A 17,949-nucleotide genomic window follows, 5' to 3' on the forward strand; every position below is an offset into this window, starting at 1 on the left:
AAGCATGGTACAAAAACAAAATAGGTGCCAAAACAAATAGCTGGTAGTCATTTACTCATTATTTCAAAAATATTTATCGAATGCCTATTATGTGCCAGGTATTGCTCTAGGCACTAGGATACAGCAAGAACAAATAAGGATAATTTCTACTTTCATGAGATTTACATTCTAATAAATTAATGATTATTATTTATAATCTACAATGTAAGGAAAAGAGAGCAAGTCACTAGATTTTATGAGGCATTACAGTGACCTTATTTATTATTGTTTTGGCTGCACCATGTGGCTTGCAGGATCTTAGTTCCCTGACCAGGGATCGAACCCAGGCCCAGAGCAGTGACAGTGTCACATCCTAACCACTGGACCACCAGGGAATTCCCTACAGTGACCTTATTGAAGAGCACAGCCAAACCAGTTAATCACTCATGTGAAATACCCCTATCATAATCCAATACATCAAGAAAGGACTAGAAGTGGGGAAAAGGACAGAATTTACTTATTTAAAAATTTTTTTTAAAATTTACTTCTTCTCCAGCTTTATTGAGATATAATTGGCATATAACATTGTTTAAGGTATACAATTTGAAGGCTAGGAATTTACTTATGAAATTGACATGCATGAAATCACCACCTGGGAAAGAGGTACCACAACTATTCTCTATAATGTGAGGTCTTTATGCAAGAAGTCAGTCTGATCACTTGAAGATGACATATCTAGAAAGAAAATCCAACTTATTCTATTTAAAGGGATGTAGGTATTACCTTTTAAGCATTTGAGAGTTTCTGTGCTGCACACATCCACCCTCATAGTTGACAGCTGTTTTTCTTTCAATTCTATCTGATCTTCTGAGCGCTTGTACAGCAACAGCTCTTCAATGAGGGCCTGAGACTGAACACAGACCAGGGTCATATTTAATTTATGAAATCATCCACTTATTCTACCTTTCCACACTGAAGTAAAACATGAATAAAACCTAACAAAGCCACGAGAGGCAAAAACCCTTCATATTTCCTCATAATCAGGGATATCAAATATCAACATCAATTCTCATGTCAAAACCATATTTTCAGTTACATACTTTAAAAGAAACTTTTCCTTATTTATTCAAAGCTAATTTATGCTAATTTATGGATACAGAGTTAAGATTGAAACAGACAAAGGTCCACTTATATCTTCTTTAAATTTTAACTAGATAAACGGTCTTATTATGTTAACTTTAAGCAAATTTTAATTTAATACAATTTTACAGAAAGATGAATCCCTTGTTGGGATTCAACACAAAATTCAGCTGGTAATAGATATTTCAGAAGAAGCTTACTTCGTCCTTTAGAGATACAGATAAAACTCTTGAGTTTTAGACAGTCTGAACATGTTTAAAATATAACTGATGTATAACTGAATAAAAATAAATCTTTCAGGATGGACTATACAGAAAGCTGACACAAAAGGGGTGAATAATATTTTGGCATGTTGAACATATTCTGTAACTTACTCGAAATTCAGCAACTATCTTAGACTTGAGAGCAGCTTTTGGATTCGTGGATGCTGTTGGAATTAAACAAAAGGTCATTTAAGAATATAGACACAAAATGTTGACTAATATTCAGGAAAATTTCCAGTTTTATAGTTAAGGGTGTACTCTTTGAATATATGTCTAACATGCACATTTAAATCATGGTATAATTCCTAGAATAAATAGTGGAATATGAAATTTGAACACTCCCAAGCATGGTAAATATAAAAATACACTATTTAGATAGGTCTAACCTACTTACCTCCAACATACCCTGTAAGTCTGAAGTCCTAGAATTATTGATTTGGAGACACTGAGATACATGAAGTACCTTTTTGCCTAGTCTGAGTGTAAGAGGATCTTAACACCTCAAATTAAGAGTGTTCAGGAGCAGGACATCCAATTAATCCTGCACACTGGCTGAAGAAAATTTACTTAGAAGCATCAACTCTATTCCTATGTATTTAATTCTGGATTTCTTTTTCTGCTGACTCAATTCATAGCAAAAATAGGCAGGGAAAGTTCTAAGTACAATACCACTGTGGTTGAACTTTGGCTGAAATGATGACTCTTGTTGTTCCTAAGCATGCAACTTACGACCAAAAGGATGTGAGAGGATTCCCTTAATCATGATGAATATCACATGCTTGCTGGAGCAAAACCATCCCAAGTGTCTTGTTTCACCTCCCAATTCTCACTGTCTTTTACCTTGTTCCCTCCACACCTTCAAGTCTTTCTCAATATTCCTCAGTTTGGCCCACAGCAGCCTATCACATGCAGTATTCCACTCCCTTGATCTCATGCTGGGTAAACATGATAAACACAGCAGGAGCTCCTGTTAGAGAATGAGCTTCTGGCCAGGATTTGAGGCCCATGTCTAATCTGGTAGAGTATATCCCCAAATCTGAAGGATTTCATGGCTCCCACAGAAAGGCTTCTTAATGCCTAGTCTCCTCTTCAGCTCTGTTGTTTAATGCCAGCTGCCTCTAACTTCACATATCTTTGAACCTGAAAGTTAGCCTGGGCACTATCACGTATTTTTTTCTTCTTTCAATCCCCCAACTACTCTTGAATCTTCACTCATTTAAACCCTTTTTCTGCATTTCCTTTGTTTAAAAGTAGTTCTATTTTTATTTTTTTAAAGAAGTAACTCCATGATGGCTTGTTTAGTGCAAGTCACTGGGAGCCTCCCAGGCCTGGAAAACACAGGTTTGCCCATGGTTTATGCCAGGTACGATGTCAAATGGTCTACATTTTCTTCTGCTCCAAAAAGAGGAGGTAATTTATATTAGTTGAGATTTTGTTCCTTACTTTGTGATTTCTTCCACTGCTTATTCGGTTGTTTGTTCAGATTTTCTTTCAGCTGCTTCTGAGTTTTGAAAGTGGTACCTGGAAAACATTTCAGTTTTTGCAATCTGGCGTTATGGGAAGCTGTTCTGTCTGTCCACTTCAGTGTCAAAGTTGAAGCATGAAAAAAGGCAATCCGAGACTGTGTGTTGTTTCTTTCTTTCCTTTTCTTTCATTTTTATAAAAAGATAAAAACACCCACCAGATCTAAGAAGCTGATAAATAAACATGATTTTACATCAATGAAATAACAAATTTTGAGAATAGGGTAGAAGCTTAAAAACACCAGGTAACACATTCAAATGAAGAATTTAACAGCTTCTTAGAAGATGCTATTTTTAAAGCAAATTTCTAGTCAAATTATGGTCACGGTATCAGATATCACCTACTGCTATTCAATGACTTAATTACATGTATCTAATACATAGGAACTAAGTAATTTAAATAACACCAGTACACAACTTACTGCAAATCTAAACCAAAAGAGAGACCGAAGAATGCCAATACATGCTTACTACCCAACAGCTTACTGAAAACTGAAACCCTGTCCAAAAACTGTCCCATAAGTAAGAGGACAGGGCAGTAATTATTAAACACAAAAGATGAACAGTTTAAAGCACTCAACTAAAGTAAAGCAAATGCAAGAAAATAATTAGATGGTCAACATCACTTAATATGCTTTACTTTCTTTAGTCAATAAAAACGAAATTCAACCCTCCCCAAACCATTCTACTTAAATTTTAATGCAAACCGATTTTTACAATTATTTAATTTTAAACAAACAGGGCCAGATCCAAAAGTTTATTTTTCGTTATTAAGCAAAAGGACCAAATCTATAAAATATATATATATAATTTTAAAGACTGAACAATGACTCAATCTTTCTTTTAGGAGAGAAAAAATACTTACTCAAAGCTTCTCTTAACGCCATAATCATTTCTTCTGGGTATACATTTCTATCTTCCCAGATTTTAAAGATTCGTTCTATAGACTTAGAGACAGATGGATCCCTGAGAAGAAAGAAAAAGTGAGACAGACATATAAAAATGTTAACTTACATCTCAAACTAGAAATCTGAAAATAAAGTTGTCAACAAAATTATTTTCCAAATGTCTTCTCATGTTTATTTTAAAACATTTTTTCCTGGTGTCTAGGGCTAAAATCTTAAAAACTCTTATTCAACACTTTTTACTACTGATATAGATGAGGCTATGGATAACACATTGAACTTTTAAAAAATTTACTGAGAGTAACATTGGTTCATAATATAAGTTTCATGAGTACATTATATTTCTACTTCTGTATACACTAATGATTATACACTCATGAGCATGCTCATGATCAAAAGTTTAAGTTTCCATCCATCACCATACAGTTGACTCCATTCATCCATTTCACACTCCCTCCACTACCCTGCCACGCTGGTAACCACTACTCGGTCCTCTGTATCCATGTGTGTGTTTGTTTTGGTTTGTTCAGTTATTTTATTTTTAATTTTTAAAACATATTCCATGTATGAGTGAAAACATAAGGTACATCTTTCTTCACCTGACTTAACTTCATTTAGAATAATATCCTCAAGGTCCATCTGTGTTGTCACAGATGGCAAGATTTCGTCTTTTTTTTTTAATGGCTGAATGGTATTCCACTGTGTGTGTGTGTATCTATCTATCTATCTATCTATCTATATATATCTATCTCACACCTTCTTTATCCATTCATCCATCGATGGGCACCTTAGGTTGTTTTCCTATCTTGGCTATTGTAAATAATGCTGCAATGAACAGAGGGGTGCATACATCTTTTCAAATTAGTATTTTCATATTCTTTGGATAAATACTCAGAAGTAGGATATCTGGACATGTGGTAGTTCTATTCTTAATTTTTTGAGGAATCTCCATACTGTTTTCCATAGTGGCTGCACGGATTTACACTCCCATCAGCAGTGTATGAGATTTCCATTTTTTCCACATCCTCTCCAACACTTGTTATTTCTTGCCTTTTTGATAACAGCCATTCTAATGGGTGTGAGGTGATATCTCACTGTGGTTTTGATTTGCATTTCTCTAATAATTAGTGATGTTCAACATTTTTTCACATGCCTGTTGGCCATTTGTATGTCTTCTCTGGAAAAATGTCTATTCAGCACCTCTGCTCATTTTTTTTTTTTTTTGCAGTACATGGGCCTTTCTCACTGTTGTGGCCCCTCCCGCTGCTGAGCAACAGGTTCCAGACGCGCAGGCCCAGCGGCCATGGCTCACGGTCACAGCTGCTCCGCCGCACATGGGATCCTCCCGGACCGGGGCACGAACCCGCGTCCCCTGCATCGGCAGGCAGACTCTCAACCACTGCGCCACCAGGGAAGCCCCTCTACTCATTTTTTAAACAGGTTACTGGTTTTGCTGTTGTTGAGTTGTATGAGTTCTTATATTTTGGATATTAACCCCATTATCAGTTATTTGATTTGCAAATACCTTCTCCTATTCAGTAGGCTGTCTTTTTGTTTTATTGATGGTTTCCTTTGCTGTGCAGAAACTTTTTAGTTTGATGTAGTCCCATTTGTTTATTTTTCCTTTTGTTTCCCTTGCCCGAGGAGACATATCCAGAAAAGTAATGCTAAGACCAATGTCAAAGACCTTACAGCCTACGATTTCTTCTAGGAGTTTTATAGTTTCAGGTCTTACATCAAGTCTTTAATCCATTTTGAGTTAATTTTTGTGTCTGTTGTGAGACAGTGGCCTAGTTTTGGGGTTTGTTTTGTATGTTGCTGTCTTGTTTTTCCCACTACCATTTACTGAAGAGACTATCCTTCCTCCATTGTATGTTCTTTGCTCCTTTGTTGTAAATTAGTTGTCCATAAATGCATAGGCTTATCTCTGGGCTTTCAATTTTGTTCCACTGATCAAGGTATTTGTTTTTCTCTTAATACCATGCTGTTTTGGTTACTATGGCTTTGTAATATCATTTGATATCAGGGTGTGTGATTTGTTCTTTTTTCTCAGGATTACTTTGGCTATTCAGGGTCTTTTGTGGTTCCATACAAATTTTAGAATTTTTGTTCTACTTTGGTGAAAAACGTCCTTCAGATTTTTTTTTTTTTCGTCCTTCAGATTTTGATTGGAATTGCATTGAATCTGCAGATTGCTTTAGGTAATATGAACATTCTGATGTTAATTCTTTCAATCCATGAGTGTGGAATATCTTTCCATTTATTTGTGTCTTCTTCAATTTCTTTCAACAATGTCTTATAGTTTTCAACGTACTGGTCTTTCACCTCCTTGGTTAAATTTATTCCAGGTATTTCATTCTTTTTTGTTGCAATTGTACATGGGATTGTTTTGTTTTCTTAATTTCTTTTTCTGCTAGCTCATTGTTATCATACAGAAATGAAACCAATTTCTGTATACTAACTTCATATTCTGAAATTCTACTGTATTTGTTTATTGATTCTAATAGGTTTCTAAAACAATTTTTTAAATTAATTATTTATTTAGTTTTGGCTGTGCTGGGTCTTCGTTGCCACACGCAAGCTTTCTCTAGTAATGGCGAACAGGGGCTACTATTTGCTGTGGTGCGCGGGCTTCTCATTGCAGTGGCTTCTCTTGTTGCGGAGCACGGGCTCTAGGCACACGGGCTCAGCAGTTGTGGCTCACAGGCTCTACAGTGCAGGCTCAGTACTTGTGGTGCATGGGCTTAGTTGTTCCATGGTATGTGGGATCTTCCTGGACCAGGGCTTGAACCCGTGTCCCTTGCACTGGCAGGCGGATTCTTAACCATTGCACCATCAGGGAAGTCCCTGATTCTAATAGGTTTTTGGTGAAGTCTTTAGGATTTTCTATATATAAAATCATGTCATCTGCAAATAGTGACAGTTATACTTCTTCTGTTCCAATGCCTTTTATTTCTTTTTCCTGCCTAATTGCTCTGGCTAGAATTTCCAGTACTATATTGAATAAGAATGGCAAGAGTATACATCATTGCCTTGTTCCTATTCTTAGAAGGACAGCTTTCAATTCTTCACCACTGAGTATTATGTTAGCTGTGGGTTTGTCATATACTGCCTATATTATGTTGAGGAACTTTCCTTCTGTACCCACTCTATTTTTTTTAATAAATAAATTTATTTATTTTTAAATTTTTGGTTGCGTTGGGTCTTCGTTGCTGCGCGTGGGCTTTCTCTAGCTGCAGCGAGCAGGGGCTGCTCTTCGTTGTGGTGCGCGGGCATCTCATTGCAGTGGCTTCTCTTGTTGCAGAGCATGGGCTCCAGGTGCGTGGGCTTCCGCAGTTGTGGTGCATGGGCTCAGTAGTTGTGGCTCGTGGGCTCTAGAGCACAGGCTCAGTAGTTGTGGCGCAGGGGCTTGTTGCTCCACAGCATGTTGGATCTTCCCGGACCAGGGATCAAACCCGTGTCCCCTGCATTGGCAGGCAGATTCTTAACCACTGCGCCAGCAGGAAAGTCCCTGTACCCACTTTATTGAGGGTTTTTAATTATAACTGGGCGTTGAATTTTGTCAAATGCTTTTTCTGCCTCTTTCGAGATGATCATATATTTTTTGTTTCTTTTGCGGTACGCGGGCCTCGCACTGCTGTGGCCTCTCCCGTTGCGGAGCACAGGCTCCAGACGCGCAGGCTCAGCAGCCATGGCTCACGGGCCCAGCCGCTCCACTGCATGTGGGATCTTCCCGGGCCGGGGCACGAACCCGCATCCCCTGCATCGGCAGGCAGACTCTCAACCACTGCGCCACCAGGGAAGCCCAATCATATGTTTTTCAATCCTTCTTTTTGTTAATGTATCATGTTGATTTACAGATGTTGAACCACCCTTGCATCCTTGGAATATATCACACTGGATCATGGTGTATGATCCTTTTATGATTCAGCTTGCTAACATATTTTTCCTTTTTTTTTAATTGACATATAGTTGATTTATAATGTTGTGTTAGTTTCTTTTTTTCTTAAATTTATTTATTTTATTTATATTTATTTTTGGCTGCATTGGGTCTTCGTTGCTGTGCGCCGGCTTTCTCTAGTTGCGGTGAGCGGGGGCTACTCTTCACTGCAGTGCATGAGCTTCTCATTGTGGTGGCTTCTGTTGTTGCAGAGCATGGGCTTCAGTAGTTGTGGCACACGGGCTCAGTAGTTGTGGCTCACAGGCTCTAGAGTACAGGCTCAGTAGTTGTGGCACATGGGCCCAGTTGCTCCACAGCATGTGGGATCTTCCCGGACCAGGACTTGAACCCGTGTCCCCTGCACTGGCAGGCAGGTTCTTAACCACTGAGCCACCAGGGAAGCCCCATACAATGTTGTGTTAGTTTCTGATGTACAGCAAAGTGATTTGGTTATACACATATATATTCTTTTCCCCATTCTTTTCCATTATAGGTTATTACAAGGTATTGAATATAGTTCCCTGTGCTATACAGTAGGACCTTGTTGTTTATCTATTTTATATATAGTAGTGTGTATCTGTTAATGTCAAGTTCCTAATTTATCCACCTACCCTTTCCCCTTTGGTAACCAGAAGTTTGTTTTCTATGTCTGTGAGTCTGTTTTTGTTTTGTAAATAAGTTCATTTGTATCATTTTAAAAGATTCCATATGTAAGTGATATCATATATTTGTCTTTCTCTAACTCACTTCATGTAGTATGATAATCTCTAGGATCCATCCATGTTGCTGCAAACAGCATTATTTCATTCTTTTTTATGGTTGAGTAATATTTCATTGTATGTGTGCGTGTGTATACACACACACACACACACACACACACACACACACACACACACACACACACACACACACACACACACACACTACATCTTCTTTACCCATTCATCTGTTGATGGACACTTAGGTTGCTTCCACATCTTGGCTATTACAAACAGTGCTGCTATGAACACTGGGGCACATGTATCTTTTTGAATTAGTTTTCATCTTTTCTGGATACATGTCCAGGAGTGGGATTGCTGGATCATACGGTAACTCTATTTTTAGTTTTTTTAAGGAACTTCCATACTCTTCTCCACAGTGGCTGCACCAATTTACAGTTCCACCAACACTGTAGGTGGATTCCCTTTTCTCCACACCCTCTCCAGCATTTATTATTTGTAGACTTTTTGATGATGGCCATTCTGACTGGTGAGGTGATTCCTCATTGTAGTTCTGATTTGCATTTCTCTAATAATTAGTGATGCTGAGCATCTTTTCATGTGCCTGTTGGGCATCTGGACGTCTTCTTTAGAGAAAAGTCTGTTTAGGTCTTCTGCCCATTTTTTGATTGGGTTGTTTGTTTTTTTGATATTGAGCTGTATGACCTATTTGAATATTTGGGAAAATAAGCCCTTGTTAGTCTCATTGTTTGCAAATATTTTCTCCCAGTCCATAGGTTGTCTTTTCATTTTGTTTATGGTTTCCTTTGCTGTGCAAAAGCTTGTAAGTTTAATTAGGTGCCACTTATTTACTTTTGCTTTTATTTTTTTTTTGCCTTGGGATACTGACCTAAGAAAACATTGCTATGATTTATGTCAGAGAAGGTTTTGCCTATGTTCTCTTCTAGTTTTATGGTGTCACGTCTTATATTTAAGTCTCTAAGCCATTTTGAGTTTATTTTTGTGTATGGTGTGAGGAAGTATTCTAACTTCACTGATTTACATGTGGCTGTCCGGTTTTCCCAACATCACTTGCTAAAGAGACTACCTTTTCTCCATTGTATATTCTTGCCTCCTTTGTTGAAGATTAGTTAACCATAGGTATGTGGGTTTATTTCCGAGTTGGTTTGCTAATGTTTTGTTGAGAACTTTTGCATCTATGTTCACGAGATACTGGCCTGTAATTTTCTTTTTTGTGTGTTGTCTTTGTCTGGTTTTAGTATCAGGGTGACCAGACTCGTAAACTAAGTTAGGATGTGTTCCCTCCTCTTCAATTTTTTAAAATAGTTTGAGGAGGACAGGTACTAAATCTTCTTTGAATGTTTGTCTACTGCCAGGTTTTAAGTGTACAAAGTCCTCCTACCAGAGATTTTTTACATTATAACTTATTTTCTTTCATCTCTCTTTTCATGATTAACATTTCTTTTTTTCCTCCTCTGTTTTGGTTTATTTATTAATTTAATTAATGGAAAATAGGCATACCCTAACATTTCTTTTTAATGTTCAGCTGTACAATTCATTTAAAGACCACTGGTGTATAAATGTAAAGTTAAGCTCTAATCTAAACAGATTTCCAATTAATTGTTTCAATATCATAATTTCTCTTTTCCTCACTCATTTACTGTGCTTCCTCTAGAATATAATTATTAATCTTTTTCTTGGCTGTAAATTCTGCACCATTGATCCATTTTTACACTATACTGTATTATCTTCAAAACTGTAGCTTATCTTCCCTCATTACGATTATACTTCAGAACATTTCTTATATTCTCATTTGCTTATTTTCCTGGAGTAAATTTAGAGTAATGTTAAGTTCCAAAAGAGGTGATATTTTGGCATTTTTAATTTGAATTATATTAGGAGAATATATTAATTTAAACAAAGCATTATTTTCTAATTAATATCTATGAATTATTAATACATTATTCTTTACTGCAGCAAAGCATTAATAAATTTATATTCAACATTCCCAAATACAATTTATTCATAAAGGTCTCACATATTTCCTGTTAAGGCTATTCTTAGGTATTTCATATATTTTATTGCTAGTATGATTCACCATCCCTCTTACTGCTAACTTCCCAGAGTAAAAGTGATTCAGAAGTTTGTTGATGGTAAATTGTTCTCAGTTTTTGTTTCTCTGCAGAATCATCTTTATATGGTTTGTCTAGCTCTTGAAAGTAGTCTTGCTTTGTATGCAAATCCATGTTTTTTTAAATTAATTAATTTTTGGCTGCGTTGGGTCTTCATTGCTACACGCGGGCTTTCTCCAGTTGCAGCAAGTGGGGGCTACTCTTCGTTGTGGTGCACGGGCTTCTCATTGTCATGGCCTCTCACTGTGGAGCATGGGCTCTAGGCACGAGGGCTTCAGCAGTTATGGCTCGTGGGCCCTAGAGCACAGGCTAAGTAGTTGTAGTGCACGTGCTTAGTTGCTCCATGGCATGTGGGATCTTCCCAGATCAGTGCTCAAACCCGTGTCCCCTGCATTGGCAGGCAGATTCTTAACCACTGCACCACCAGGCAAGTCCCACAAATCCATGTTGACGGCTATTTTCTTTCAATGCTATAAAAATATTTTTCGTAACTGCCTTCTGGTTTCACTGTTGCAGTTTAGAAGTCTGTTGTCAGTCTAACTGTAGTCCTTGTGCATGTGATCTGACTCTGTCTTTTCTCTTGACTACTTTGGTTTTTGTTTATTGTTTTTTCAACTGTCATAAAATAATAACATACAACTTGCCATTTTAACCATTTTTAAATGTACAACTCAGTGGCTATATCCACAATGTTGTACAATGACCTCTGTCTGTTTCCAACAATTTTCACTGCCCTAAACAGAAACTCTGTACCCATTAAACAATTAACTCCCTATTACCCCTTTCCTCCAGCTCCTAACAACTTCTAATCTTTCTGTCTCTATGGATTTACCCATTCTAGACATTTTCTATAAATGGAGTCATACAATATTTCCCGTATAACCACAATTCTACCTTCTGTTTCTATGAATCTGACTACTGTAGTTACTTCATATAAGTGGAATCATACAATAGTTGTGCTTCTGTGACTGGTTTATTTCACTTAGCATAATGTCTCCAAGATTCATCTACGTTGTAGCATGTGTCAGAATTCTCTCCTTTTTAAGGTTGAATGATATTCTGTTTTATGTATATACCATATTTTGTTTATCTGTTCATCTGAAAATTGGGCTGGTTCCTTCTTTTGGCTATTGTAAAAAGTGCTGTTATGAACAAGGGTGTACAAACATCCATTTGATTTCCTGCTTTCATTTCTTTTTTTGTACATACCCAGGAGTAGAACTGCTGGATCATATAGTAATTCTCTGTTTAACTTTTTGAAGAACCATCAAACATTTTCCATAGCAGCTGCACCATTTTACATTCCTACAGAGATGCAGAAGTTTTTCCTCATTCTCTCTAACACTTGGTATTTTCTGGTTTTATTTTGTTTTTAAATTAGTTATCCTAGGAGGTGTGAACGCTTTGGCTGCTTTTAAAAATCTTTTTGTTTTGTAATTTTATCACAATGAATGACTAGATATAAATTTTTTATTTACCCTGGTTAGTATATGTTGTGCTTCCTATCTTTGAAGATTCATGTTTTGTTTTGTTTGTTTCATCACTTTCAAAGTGTTCTCAGCCATTACCTCTTTGAAAGAACTCAGAAGTTCTCTCCTCCAGGATTCTCATTTGATGTTAATTAGGCCTTTCATTCTATTCTTCATTTTTCCACTTCCTTCTCTCTACTGCTGCATTCTAATTTCTTCAGAACTATTTTCTAGCTTAATCTCTTTTTCCCTTCTAGAATTCCTACTGGTTCTTTTGCCCAAATATCTTATCCATTGTTCATTTTATTCCATTTAATCTTTCTTTAACATCTCTTATAATTGTCTTATATACCCTGTCTGATAATTCTAGTATCTGAAGCTCATTGTGAGGGGATCTAAATCTGCTGATTCTCCTTTGTGGTGCTTTGTTTCCCAATGTATTTGGCAACCTTTGATGGTGAGCATATATTTTTTTGATCTATGAGATTCCTGGTGATCTAAGTAGGAAATGTGTTCCTGGAGAGCAAATCTGTACTGGAAGCCAGGGGGACTTATGACTCAAGACTACTTTATCCCCTTTCCAGAGCCCAGATCATGTGGTAGGTACCCTGAGATAGGCATACTAATTAATGTCAGCTCTGCCATTCTAATATGTCCACTGTTATTGGTTCAGCTTATATTTTGTCAAGAATGTAATTGTTTTATAAAAAAGGACCCTTTGGAATTGATGGCTGGCCATTCAGCCAGAAGCCAAGTCATAATTATCTGTAAATGTCTGTTTACAGAGCTTCCTCCTGGCAGGAGTTATAACTTATTTACTGTTGCTTCTTCAGCACCTACAAAGTGTTCACTAAATAGTAAATGAATGAATGACAACTGGATTTTGTCATTTTCAAATCCAACTATTCATTATGAAGTCCCAACAGCTATTCGCCGAAGTCTCAAGTAAAATATGCTGGAAAAACAGCAACTGCTAAGAAATCATAAAAATAAGACCAGGGTATAATATAGTAAAAAATAGCACTAGATGGGGAAACTAGAGGTTTTAGTTCTGGTTTCAGTGAGAAGTCTTTTGGGAACTAGGTTTCTTCATTTGTAAAATGATTTTTACTAAACAATTTCTGTTAGCTCTAAAATTATTGGCTAGATTCGTTCTTTATATGAACACAGAACTCTCAAACTTCCACAATCCAACCATCTCTTGAATTTACAAATTCAACTAAAATAAAAAACCAAAACAAAATCCAAAATAGCAGTTTTACTTACCTTGTAATTCTAGACCTCTATTTCAGCCATTACTGATCACAACCTTAATTTCTATAGAACATACAATTATTACCACACACAACATAATTAAATATAAACTTTGTTGTTTGACTTATAAGTAACAAAAAAATTGACTGACTTGCAGAATTGCTAGGATGTTGAATAGATGCTTCCTATGCTAGCAACCCTCGTCCCTGGACCACTTTTAAAACAGCAAGGTATTAGCCAATTATTTCAAGGCATAAAGTTGATAAGGAGTACAAGAGGTGCCCAGGTATCACAGATAAAATAAAGAGAACTAGGGAATTTCCTGGCGGTCCAGTGGTTAGGACTCCGCGCTCTCACTGCCGAGGGCCCAGGTTTAGTCCTTGGTTGGGGAACTGACATCCCACAAGCTGCGCAGAGTGGCAAAAAAACAAAACAAAACAAAACCAGAACCAAACAGCATAATCTCGTGCCTCACTCAAGAATATCTTTTCTTTATCAGTATCTTATTTCTGGGACAACATCAGAATAATGTGCTATATATCTTGCAGGTTCTTAATAAATATTTGCCAACTGACTGAATGAAGACCAAATACTGGGTCAACTCAAGGAGGAGGCAGTCAATACTTAATCCAAAAAACCTTGTAGCTCAGAAATTAGATGGAGAGAGATTTTTATCTCTAAAAACTTGCTACTCTGTATCTCCTAAAATAATCCCCATTTATAAAACTTATCTTTTTTATTTGCCTATAACAAATGTTTTCCCTAGTGTGTCACTTGTCTTTAATTTTATGGTGTCTTCTATAATGTAGAAGTTTAATTTTGATGTACTTAAATTTACAAATACTTTTCTTTATTATCTGTTCTTGGTGTCTTAAGAGCTTTCTAAACTAACCCTTATAGTCATGAACATATTCATATTTTCTTCTAACATTTTAACGTTTTGTTTTATATATCAAGGTAATTCATTTGGGATATATTTTTGTGTACTGTGTTGGGAAACATTTAACATTTAATTTTATTTTTTCCACACAGAAAGTCCATGTCCCAGAATCACTTATTGAAGAGTTCATCTTCCCCCCAATGAACTGTAATGCAACTGCTACCATTTACAGAGGTCCCATATATGTATGAGTCCATTTGTGGGCTCTCTGTTTTGTTCCTTAAATATATTTGTCTATGCTTGTATTAATACCATACTCTTTTAATTACTATAGCCAAATAATAATTCTTGATATTTCATAGGTTAAGTCCAACTTGGCTTTTTATCAACAGTCTTGACTACTCCTAAGACACTGACTCCTCTATATGAATTTTAGAATCAGTATAACGAATTTCTTAAAATGCCCTACTGGGAACTTGATTAAAGTGTACTGTATTTACATGCTGATTTTTGTCTTTTTGAAACAATTTATAATTTTCTTCATAAAGGTCTCAACACACTTTTGTTCTAGGTACCTATAAGCTTTTGTTGTTACTGCTAATAATATCCCTTTTTTCTTAAATTATATTTTAACTGGTTATTTCTGATATACTGAAATGCTATTGATTCTTATATGTTGATTTGTATCCAGCAACCTGGCTGAATCCTCATTAGTCTGTAAATTCTCTTGGATTTCCTATGAATATGATCACAAAGTCTCCATTTATCTTTTTACCCTATATGATTCCCCTGAAAACATTTTATAGTTCTTCAACAACTATAAATCAGAATTTGCAAATTAAACAAAAATACAGTAAATACCATTCATACTAACATTGATTTAAAGTGATAAATATTTAGTTGAAACCAAGTACAAGGTGCAGTGCAAACATGATACTGAATATATACACTGAATTTAATATTTTTTATTTATCAAGCCTATAATACTATTATCATTCAATTATTTCACCATTTTTCTCCATTTGAACTACTATGAACTTTTTTTTAAGTCGAAATTATGAGTGCCTTCAACTGATACAAACCATTATTTATATATTAAAGCCATCTTTAACCTTTCCTCATTAGCCTTTGATAAAGTAATATTATCTTATGTCAAAATACAAACACATGATAACACAGCCACTGAAAATGAGTCACAGAACTGTTAATAAGGTAATCATACGGATGACACCGAATACGCTTAGACAATCCACAGACCCTTTAAACTATATCTATGGACCCACCTAGGAATATCTAGGCCTGTACTTAAGAAATACAGCTTTACAGCTCTCCATGGTATTTCCATCCATGCATCAAGCTAACCAACCACCTATGATGTGACAAGCATTGTGCTGGGAGCAGAATGTCTGGGAGATAGAAACTGGTGACAAAAAGCATGTGTATCGGGCTTCCCTGGTGGCGCAGTGGTTGAGAGTCCGCCTGCCGATGCAGGGGACACGGGTTCGTGCCCCGGTCCGGGAGGATCCCACATGCTGTGGAGCTGCTGGGCCCGTGAGCCATGGCCACTGAGCCTGCGCATCCAGAGCCTGTGCTCCGCACCGGGAGGGGCCACAACAGTGAGAGGCCCGCATACAGAAAAAAAAAAAAAAAAAAAAGCATGTGTATCAATTACAAGGCAGTGTGTTAGGTGCTATGACAGAAGTAGAGACAGGTATAATGGTAGCAAAGAAGAATTGTTTAATCCAGACTAGGAAGTAGAAGTCAGGAAGGGAAAATTTCTTGAGGATACTAAGTGTATAAGGAAGGTGAAAGGATAGAGCAAACAAAACTCTACAGAGTTCATACCTAATTGGGAATACTGTACTGCTCTACGGTTGATTATACAATTTGTTCTACTAGGCTGCCAATTTGATTTTCAAAAGGAATCAACTTCTTAAATTCATTTACTTAATACTGTAATTTGAAAATTGTTTAGTCCAAATAAATCTTACATTATGGAAAAGTTGCATATAATTACATATGATATATATTATAAACAAATGATTAAAAAGTGAACAGCCATGTATGTAATCACAACCCAGGTCAAGAAATAAAATATCGCTAGCTCCCCAGAGGACCTGAGTGGACGCCTTCAAGTTTACAATCCCTTCCACCTACCTGGGATGGTAGACTTTTGTGATAATTGTTTCCTTACTTTTCTTTGTTTTAACATGTAGGTAGGTATAAACAAGAGTTCATTTTTTGCCAAATCTGAACTTTATATAAATGGATTCATACTATATATATGTAAACATTCCTTTGTACTTTCAATCAATATTTTGTGAGATTTGTCTATGTCACTGCATATAACTGAAATTCATTAATTTTCCTTGCTGTCTGGTATTCCAGTATGCTACAATTCATTCACTTTACTGTAGAAAAATGTTTCCAAATTTTTTTTATTAGGGTTTTCACTTTATTAATTTATTTTCTGGCTGTGCTGCGCTGCTTGTGAGATCTTAGTTCTCCAACCAGGGATCAAACCTGGGCCCCCTAAAGTGGAAGCACAAGAGTCCTAACCAATGGACTGCTAGGGAATTCCCCAAATTTTTACTACCATAGACAATGTTGCTATGAAAATGCCCTTCCACTGATCTTGTTGCACATATGCAAAAGTTGCTCAGGGGTAAAAGCCTATGGGTGGAATTGCAAGATCTGTACATAAACTTTTTTTTTTTTTTTTTTTTTCAGTACGCGGGCCTCTCACTGTTGTGGCCTCTCGCGTTGCGGAGCACAGGCTCCGGACGCGCAGGCTCAGCGGCCATGGCTCATGGGCCCAGCCGCTCCGCGGCATGTGGGATCGTCCCGGACCGGGGCACGAACCTGTGTCCCCTGCATCGGCAGGCGGAGTCTCAACCACTGCGCCACCAGGGAAGCCCTGTACATAAACTTTTTAAAATGAGGTTGTTTTATACCAATCAACCCTCAAAGCAACAGTATATAAGAGCTTCCACTGTGCCACAATCTTGCTAATGTTCGTACTGGTGGACTTTAAGATTTATGCCTTATCTGGTAAGTATGTGTGCTGGTTATTAATTTACTGTCTCTCAGCTCTAACATGCCCTTCCCTTGTGGTACCGGAGCCAGACTCTGCAAACTCTATTTCCCCTTGGTTCAGTGTTGGAATCTGACAACAGAGAGCCCTAGAGTGACACCGAGAGGCTAGAAGAGGCAGTACGGATTCTTCTTTTGGTGCTCTATTTTCAAGTGGATCAGCTTAGAGGCATCCTGGGTGCATTTTAGCATAGCTTTTGTAGTTCAGCGGTGAGTGCTCTCCAGCCTGTTTCTTAACCACTAGTGACAGGTAGCACGTTCTTACAGCAATCCACTCTTTCCTCAGGTCTGAATCTTGCTTGGGGTGGGGTGGGGTGAGTCCTTATTTACTTTTCCCTCAGGTTCAGAGGTAGTAGCTGCTTTCAGCAGATACTATTCCATAACACCTTAGAGTTAGTTTATTCTTTCTAGTAGTTAGCTACCTTTTACCTACTTAACGATTCTTCATGTTAAATTTTCCCTGTTTAAATTACTGATATGTGATTTATCTCTCCTGATTGGGACCTAACTTATATGATATGTAATGATATGTCTCAGCAGTTCTAGGGCTATATGACATGATATCAGAACAGACTGAATGCAAAAAGCAGGTAAGAAAATATAGCTGTCTGATATTAAGTCAGACATTAAAGAGATCTGGCAAGAATGCAAA

The 17,949-nt window shown here is 37.0% G+C and overlaps 1 protein-coding gene across 5 annotated transcripts in view; it reads right to left on the reverse strand.

Annotated features, from left to right (window-relative positions):
• The window catches only part of RPRD2 (regulation of nuclear pre-mRNA domain containing 2), an 85,802-nt gene that overhangs the window by 25,635 nt on the left and 42,218 nt on the right, over window positions 1–17,949 (reverse strand). For all 5 annotated transcript variants that reach the window (XM_060139038.1, XM_060139039.1, XM_060139037.1 and 2 more), the window contains exons 3-6: window positions 3,771–3,871; window positions 2,826–2,903; window positions 1,494–1,546; window positions 763–889 (exon numbers count right to left, since the gene is read on the reverse strand). In XM_060139038.1, coding sequence (XP_059995021.1) covers window positions 763–889; window positions 1,494–1,546; window positions 2,826–2,903; window positions 3,771–3,871 — 359 coding nt within the window. The remainder of the gene's footprint in view (window positions 1–762; window positions 890–1,493; window positions 1,547–2,825; window positions 2,904–3,770; window positions 3,872–17,949) is intronic.

The sequence above is a fragment of the Lagenorhynchus albirostris genome, chromosome 2 (assembly GCF_949774975.1).
Source record: "Lagenorhynchus albirostris chromosome 2, mLagAlb1.1, whole genome shotgun sequence".
Classification (NCBI taxonomy): Eukaryota; Metazoa; Chordata; class Mammalia; order Artiodactyla; family Delphinidae; genus Lagenorhynchus; species Lagenorhynchus albirostris.